The sequence below is a fragment of the Podarcis gaigeae genome, assembly GCF_964106915.1.
Source record: "Podarcis gaigeae genome assembly, chromosome: 12".
Classification (NCBI taxonomy): domain Eukaryota; kingdom Metazoa; phylum Chordata; class Lepidosauria; order Squamata; family Lacertidae; genus Podarcis; species Podarcis gaigeae.
Window position 1 is genome coordinate 1302726 of NC_139688.1, and position 8437 is coordinate 1311162.

The 8437-nt window shown below is 42.7% G+C and overlaps 3 protein-coding genes across 3 annotated transcripts in view; 2 read left to right on the forward strand and 1 right to left on the reverse strand.

Moving 5' to 3' along the window:
- Positions 1 to 8428, forward strand: part of LOC310827855 (uncharacterized protein) — an 89069-nt gene extending 80641 nt beyond the window's left edge. Inside the window, exon 5 of the mRNA XM_083704378.1 lies at positions 8114 to 8428. Within this exon, the coding sequence (XP_083560504.1) occupies positions 8114 to 8425 (312 nt within the window). The 3' untranslated portion in view covers positions 8426 to 8428. The remainder of the gene's footprint in view (positions 1 to 8113) is intronic.
- The window catches only part of LOC310827696 (uncharacterized protein), a 751453-nt gene that overhangs the window by 681658 nt on the left and 61358 nt on the right, over positions 1 to 8437 (forward strand). The gene's annotated exons all lie outside the window — the stretch shown is intronic.
- The window catches only part of LOC310827688 (uncharacterized protein), a 91071-nt gene that overhangs the window by 61453 nt on the left and 21181 nt on the right, over positions 1 to 8437 (reverse strand). The gene's annotated exons all lie outside the window — the stretch shown is intronic.

Genomic DNA, 8437 nt, shown 5'->3' on the forward strand with positions numbered 1-8437 from the left:
AATTCAGGGCCCATTGCTTTCCTGCTTCTGCCTCAGTTTCTAGCATTTGGATTCTCCAATGTTCTCACGAAACACTACTGGGGTGGAGTCCCTTTTTCTTAGGTCAGAGGGCCAAAGAACAGTGCTAAAAAGCAAGTATAGAAGGGCTCACATTCCTACTGTGTCTCTAAGCACCCCTCTTCAGCTGCTTCCCCTTTTTCTGGTTTTGTTTAAACATATTCCTCAGACACTGACCTCTAATAATGAACCATATGTTGTAGATATTCCCATAAACATATTGTGCATACAATTTTTTGTATCCTTTATTATTCCTAGTTTTCTGCTTTTGTTTAAACCTACATGTTCCCATGAGGTATTTTCCCTCAGAGCCAGAGCAGAGTGTGGGGGGAGGAGACTCCGAGGTTGCAGCAGAGGGCAGGAGCCGCTCTCTTTCTGATTGGCTCCCAGCCCTTTTGGAGGGAAAATCTAAGGAGCCCTTTCTGAGGGAGAGTTTGTTTTTTTAAAAAAATATTTTTTATTCATTTTCACAAATATAACAAAATAAAAACATAACATAACATACAATGACATAACATAACATACTAAAACATAACATACAATAACATACATAACACGACTTCCCCAAGCCTTCCCTTCACTGCACCCTTATATTTTTTTTAAGACAGCATTTCTAGCAATCCTTCATTCCAATTCATAACTGATTCTCTTTATATTTTATTTAAATTTAAGATTTAACAGCTATAATTCTCTATCTTATATCCCTTGACATTTTAGCATTCCGAAATTTTACAACAGTTCCTAAGATAAACTTTAAATTTTCTCCAGTCCTCTTCCACCGTCTCTCTCCTCTGGTCACGGATTCTGCCGGTCATCTCTGCCAATCCCATAAATTCTGTCACCTTGGTCTGCCATTCTTCCAGAGTGGGTAGTTCTTGCTTCTTCCAATATTTTGCTAGTAGAATTCTTGCTGCTGTGGTTGCATACATGAAGAATGTTCTGTCTTCCTTTGGTACCATTTGGTCGACCATGCCCAAGAGAAAAGCCTCTGGTTTTTTAGCAAATGTCCGCTTAAGAATTTTCTTCATTTCATTATAGATCATTTCCCAGTAGGCCTTAATCTTTGGGCAGGTCCACCAAAGGTGATAAAAAGTTCCTTCACATTCATTACACTTCCAGCAATTATTATTGGGCAAATGATATATCTTTGCTAGCCTGGCTGGGGTCATGTACCACCTATAGATCATTTTCATTATATTCTCTTTTAAGGCAGTGCATGCCGTAAATTTAATGCCTGTGGTCCATAACCTTTCCCAGTCCGCAAACATGATGTCATGACCAATATCTTGTGCCCATTTAATCATTGCTGATTTAACTGTTTCATCTTGGGTGTTCCATTTCAGCAGCAAATTATACATTCTAGACAAATTCTTAGTATTGGGCTCCAATAGTTCCGTTTCTAACTTTGACCTCTCCTTCTGAAATCCTACTTTCCTGTCTTGCTTAAACGTTTCATTAATCTGCTGGTGATGTAACCAGTCTCTGACTTTAGGTTTTAATTTCTCCAAGCTCTGTAGTTTGAGCTTTTCACCATCATATTCCAAAATTTCACTGTATTTTGGCCAGTCTGAATCCATATTAAGTTTTTTTACCGCTTTAGCTTCCAGGGGTGACAACCACCTGGGGGTTTTATTTTCCAACAAATCTTTATAACGATTCCATACATTAAACAATGCTTTCCTGACAATATGGTTTTTAAAGCCTCTATGCACTTTTACCTTGTCATACCATAAATATGCATGCCAACCGAAGTTGTTATTGTATCCTTCTAGATCTAAAATGTCTGTATTCTCAAGAAGTAGCCATTGCTTCAGCCAGCAAAAAGCTGCTGCTTCATAATAAAGTCTTAAGTCCGGCAGGGCAAAGCCCCCTCTATCCTTTGCATCAGTTAGAATCTTAAATTTTATTCTGGGCTTTTTGCCCTGCCAGACAAAATTAGATATATCTTTCTGCCACTTCTTGAAACAGTCCATTTTGTCCAAAATTTGTAATGTCTGAAATAAAAACAACACTCTCGGCAATACATTCATCTTAATAACAGCAATTCGGCCTAACAAGGAGAGTCTTAACCTAGACCATATGTCGAGATCTTTCTTCACCTCCAACCAACATTTCTCATAGTTATCTTTAAACAGGTTCACATTTTTTGATGTTAAGTTCACCCCCAGGTATTTCACCTTTTTTGTTATTTCTAAACCGGTTTCTCTTTGAAAGCTATCTTTTTCCTCGATCGTTAGATTTTTCCCCAGCACCTTCGTCTTTTGTTTGTTTAATTTAAAACCTGCCACTAAAGCTCTTTTCGTACTGGCTTCTGGTTGTTGCAGAGTTAAAACTAGATCATCTGCAAAAGCTCTTAACTTATAATGTTTAGTTCCGAGTCTTATCCCTTCTACCAGCTGGTCCCTTCTGATCATGTTCAATAATACCTCCAGGACAGATATAAATAATAGAGGGGATATTGGGCATCCCTGTCGTGTCCCTTTTTCTATTGGAATCTCATCCATAACCATACCGTTCACAATTAATTTAGCCTTTTGTTCAGAGTATATTGCACTTATACCATTTTCAAAGTTATGGCCTACCCCCATCCTATGGAGATTCCTCTTTAGAAAGGTCCAACAAATATTGTCAAAGGCTTTCTCCGCATCCACAAAGATCAACACTGCTTTTCTGTTTATCTCCATCTCCAGGAGTTCTAATATATCTATAATATTTCTCACATTGTCTGACATATATCTCCCTGGGAGAAAGCCTGTTTGGTCTTTATGAATCTCCTCTGATAACACTTTTTTAAATCTTTTTGCTAAAATTTCTGCAAAGATTTTATAATCCACATTTAAGAGTGATATAGGGCGGTAGTTCTTAACTTGGTGTTTCTCAGTTTCTGTCTTTGGTATAAGTGAGATGAATGCCTCTTTCCACGATTCGGGAGCCTTTTTCCCCTCTAAGATTTGGTTGCATACTTCCTTCAATGGTTGTATTAACCATTCCTTCAATGCTTTGTAGTATCTGGCCGTCAGTCCATCTGGTCCTGGTGATTTTCCCAGTTGCATTTTTTGAATGGCACCCTCTATTTCTTGGTCTGTAATTTTCTCATTTAAAGTCCTCTTGCTTTTTTCAGAAATCTTTGAGAGTCCATATTTTTTAATGAATTCTTCAATCTCTTGTTCTTTCTTTGGCCCTTGAGCATATAACTTTTTGAAATAACTTTGGAAACAATTGCTAATCTCGTTTGGTTTATTGATAAATTTACCATCCACTTCTAGGGATGTCACGGTGTTCAGCTTTTGTCTCTTTTTCAGTTGCCATGATAGCAATTTCCCACATTTATCTGCTGATTCAAATGATTTTTGCCTCATTTGTTTTATTTTCCATTCTATCTCCTCGTTCACCAGTTCCATATATTGAGTCTGATAGTACTTTATTTCTCTTAGAATCTCCTGAGATTTAGGTTTAGACCTCAATTTCTTCTCTCCTTCTTTTATTTGATTCCAGATTTTTTCCTTCTTCTCATTCTGTTGTTTCTTCTTTATGGAGTTTTGCTGAATCAGGAAACCTCGCATCACGGCCTTGCTTGCATCCCATATTATTCTTCTTTCCACCTCTGATCTTAAATTTATCTCGAAATAGTCCTTCAATGTCTTTTGGGCCTTTTCGTAGATTGTTTCATCTTTAAACAGGGTGTCATTCATTCTCCATCTGAAGGTTCCAGTTGTTGTCAGCTTCATTTCCATCTTTACTGCATTGCGATCGGAACAAGTTTTTGGGCAGATTTCTGTCTTTTTAACCCTTGGTGCCAGATTGCTGGAAATCCATATTTGGTCAATCCTGGTCCATGTCATTTTTGCTTCAGAGAAGAAGGTCCCCTCTCTTTCTAGAGGGTTCCTTGTTCTCCAGATATCAATCAAGTCCATGGTGTCAGTCAGTTCAAAAAAGGTCTTTGGCAGTCTCCCATCCTTGGAAATCGTTTGTCTCTGCGCTTTATCCATGTTTGTGGAGACTACTCCGTTCATATCGCCCATAAATATTATTTTAAAGTCCATAAAATCCATTAACGTCTCATGCAACTTCTTGAAGAACTCGGCCTTCCCTTCATTAGGTGCATAAACTCCTACAATCAAACTTTTTTCTCCTTGAATTTGAATTTCCACTGCCAGAAATCTTCCTTGTTCATCCTTGAAAATTAATTTTGGTTCTAATTTTTCTTTCACATAAATCACAACTCCCCTTTTCTTAACTTTGTCAGAAGAAATGAATTCTTGTCCCAATCTTTTATTTATCAAAAGTTTTCTGTTTATCCTGGCAATATGGGTTTCTTGCAAACATATTATATCTAGATGTTCTTTCTTTAGTATATGAAACACCTGTCCTCTTTTTCGGGGATGGTTCAGGCCGTGACAGTTCCAACTCAAAAATTGCAGAGACATTTCTGTTATTGGGCTGCTTTTCCGCCGACTGCTCCAAGTTCTTGTTCCTCGTCAGCAGGTGCTGGGGCAAGTCCAAATGATAGATTTGCTATATCTGGTATTTCCCTCTCTTCTACAGTTCCTTTCTCAAAGTCCTCAAAGTATTTCTCCAAAAATTGGTCTTTATCTTGAGTTGTTTTGATCTTAATTTTCTTCCCTTTGAAGTTGAAGGATAATCCTTGTGGAAATTCCCACCTAAATGGGATATTGTGTTTTTTCAGCAAATCTGCTAAAGTCTTAAATTGAGACCTCACCTCTAGGAAGTGCTTAGGAATATCCTTGAAGATCTGTACCTGGGAATTCTTAACAATCAGGGCCTTCTGGAAATGTAGGTTCAGTATTTTATCCCTTTCTTCTTTGGATCTTAAGGTGATTAAACAATCCCTTGGTTTCTTGCCTTGTTTTCTGCCAATCCGGAAGGCTGAAGTGATTGCAAATTCCTGCTCCTCTTCCCCTCCTAGTTCATCAATCCAAAATTCTTGGAATTTATCTGTCAGGAAGTCTCCCAGGTTACCCTGTTCTTCCTCTGGTACTGATCTTAATTTCAAATTCTTATTTTTCCTCTCTAGTTCCAAAAAGGCCAAAGGGAGAGTTTGACAGGGACAGATATGAGAGGGGAGATGGGGATGGGGAGAGGGTTTGTCTGAGGGAGAACTGACTCTGATCTGGGGAGAATAACTCTAGCCAGAAGAAGGAGTCTCACAGCTTAAATAGGAAGACGACCCAGTGGAGGGTCTGGGGAGAATATGGAGACAGGAATTAATCTGGAGGGCTGAGTCTGAGGCAGGAGGGCTGAGTCTGAGGCAGGAGAGGGAGAAGCTGTGGGAAGACAGACTAAACCAGGGTCTCCTTCCAGTCAGGAGGGGAGAGATCTCCCAGGAAAAGGAGATCTCCAACCAAGAACAAGGCCTGAGAGGATCCCCTGGGTCTGTGGGAAATACCTCAGGGTGGCTGAGAGAGAGGTGGATGGACGAAAAGTGCCCCCGGCTCAGGAACCAAAGGCTGAGAAGGAAGCTGTGCTGTGTTAAAAGTTTTTAAGTGTAACCCTGGTCATAACTATGTAAATGAACAGAAACCGAGTTAATTCTTTTACCTCCTATGGTAGAAACCTGAACTTCCAACTGAAGTGCAACAAGTGAGCTTTTAGCAACTGAAGTTTAAGAAAAGCTGTGCATGTACTACAGTGAGATCTTTCTATTTAGTTTAAGTAAGAAGTTAAGGAGAACACACCTCCTGACCCAAATTAGTTTCAAAAACGTTTTTTTTTTTGTAAATAAAACTGTTCTTGTTCGTTCAGCTCCTTCCTAAGACTCTAAATCACCAAGCTTTCCCTCACACAAGATACTCACAAGGTAAAAAGGTAAAGGACCCCTGACCGTTAAGTCCAGTCGTGAACGACTCTGGGGTTGCGGTGCTCATCTCGCTTTACTGGCCAAGGGAGCCGGCGTACAGCTTCCGGATCATGTGGCCAGCATGACTAAGCCGATTCTGGCGAACCAGAGCAGCGCGTGGAAACGCCGTTTACCTTCCCGCTGGAGCGGTACCTATTTATCTACTTGTACTTGACGTGCTTTCGAACTGCTAGGTGGGCAGGAGCAGGGACTGAGCAACGGGAGCTCACCCCATTGCAGGGATTCGAACCGCCGACCTTCTGATCGGCAAGCCCTAGGCTCTGTGGTTTAGACCACAGCCCCACCCACGTCCCCACTCACAAGTTACAAGGTACACTAACAAGGTCTCTAGTTAGACATGCCTAGTCTGACAGAAGCATGCACTCCTGGCTTCTCATTCACCTTTCTGTCTCACAGATGGCGGAGGGATTCTGGCAAGACCGCCTCAGTCATCTTTTCTTGGTGGCGGAGGAGAAGTCGCGGCTGTGGAACCAGATGAGGTGGGAAGAAGGAGCATTGGGGGGGAGAGACTGGGGGGTGTAATTGGCGTACCATGAGGTGGGTCTGCTATATTTAATGGGGAGCAGTTAGCGGGGTGAATCTGCTACACATGGAAAAAAGACAAAGCCTAACAGAATCATATAAATGCAGAAGCAGTACGAAAAGTAATCAAAATAACATCCAGGACAACACATAAAGCCTCAAGCATGAGATAAAATAGCCTCAAGTTAATCCCAGAGCCTCAAGAAACAGCCATGGTGTGGCTGGAATCTGCAGAGTTTGTGGCACCACAAAGCGGTGAGCAGCGTTTGCATAAAGGAAGAACAGGGTTGCAGCCCTCCTGCAAAACCACCCGCCCCCCCCCGGCTTTGCAGGGAGCAAGGAGGGGGTGCAGGACCCTGGGGGGCACGCATGATCTGAACACGCCCCCCCTGCAGCCCTGGGACCCCCAAAGGGAGGAGAGAGAGAGGAGACTCACCCGATTGCAGCAGGAGCCACCCAGGCAGCAAAGCTGGCAAAGGAGACACACAAAACATCCACCGCCCGCCCCCCCCCCTTGCAGGAAGTGACTTGGGAGGGAGGGAGGGGCTTTGGATCGGGAGGACCTGGTCCCCCCCTTGCATTCTGTCCTCTCTAGGAATCCGGTTCGGTTCCGAGTCCCCCTGGCAAAGCCAAGCGCCCCAAGCTCGCCCTTCCCTCTGCAAAGCGGGCGCCCAGGAGGAGCCCCGTGCGTTGCGCACATCCAGAGATGCTGTATCCTGGCTGGGCGCTGAGCTGCTCCCTCCCTTGGCAAAAAAAACAAACGAGGAAAAGCTGGCAGGGGAGAAGACACAACCCGCGCCCTCCCCCCTTGGCTAGACATTGCGTTCTACTCCCCCTTCCTTTCAAACCCATGCTTTAAATTTGTTTTTATTTCCCCCATCATACAAAAACCCAGCATTTAGCAGGGTAATTAATGATTCATGATTCTTAAGAGATTTCTCAATGCTCTGCTTCAAATTTAAGTCTTAAAAGATGACAGGCAAGAACGATAAATGACGAAACAACACAAGTTTTTACCACGTATCTCACAAGGGAGCAGCAGAAAACAAGGAGGTTGGTCAAGGGAGCCTCTTGGTATAATGACAAGGTTCAACCATTTGCTGTTCGCAATGCAATGAGTATTTGTTTATGGATGTCTCTGTTTACTGAATCTAACATAAAGAACAGTAGAGGGGGGGGTAAATTATCAGGGTCTGGAGCACCTGCACAGGAGCACCTGGGAAAGATTAGTAGGTGCCATGGCACCCGCATGTGCCCAGTTGGTGACCCCCCTACAGCACTTGGTTGAACACAGGCCAATTTCTCATGCAAGGAATGTAAAGTTCCTCTCCAACAGGAGTCCTTTGGTCAAAAGTCTTTGCTCAGGCTACAGCTCAGAAGTAAATTTTGCGTTCACACTGAAGAGTTATCGGAGTTGAAATAATGCCCCTGCGTGAGAGATACCCTACCCCTGTTCATGAAGTATCAATCATTTTTTGGAAGCTGCTATATAATTTCCATTCTAGTTTTCTTGTGCCAAGGAGTTTCCTCAAGCTAAGCACAGGTATCAGTTCTGTAGGTAGAGTGACCCAGATGCCCCAGGATAGGTAGAAATGCCAGTGCAAAGACTCTAATGGGACAAGGCTTTTTAGCTTATATATTCTTCCCCTTTTCCAGGAATCCTCAGAGGCAGAGTATTCCATTAATGGCAGCCCAGAAACAAATTCATTCCCTGACCCATCCCATGAGAAGCCAGAGTCTCGGGAGCCTATATCTCCTTCCTTGAAGCCCAGGAAGACACCACTGCCACCTCAATCCACTGGTCTACGGGCTCTTCAGAGGACTGAGAGACTCTGGAGAGAAATCCTGAGCCTGAAACTCCAGATCCTAGGTCACCAAACATTTTTCGACCACTGCCCCCCAGTCCTCCTCAGTGCCCCCTACCATATAAAAGCATTATTCAGAAGAGCTGTTTGCGCAACACACTAAGGAAGATAACAA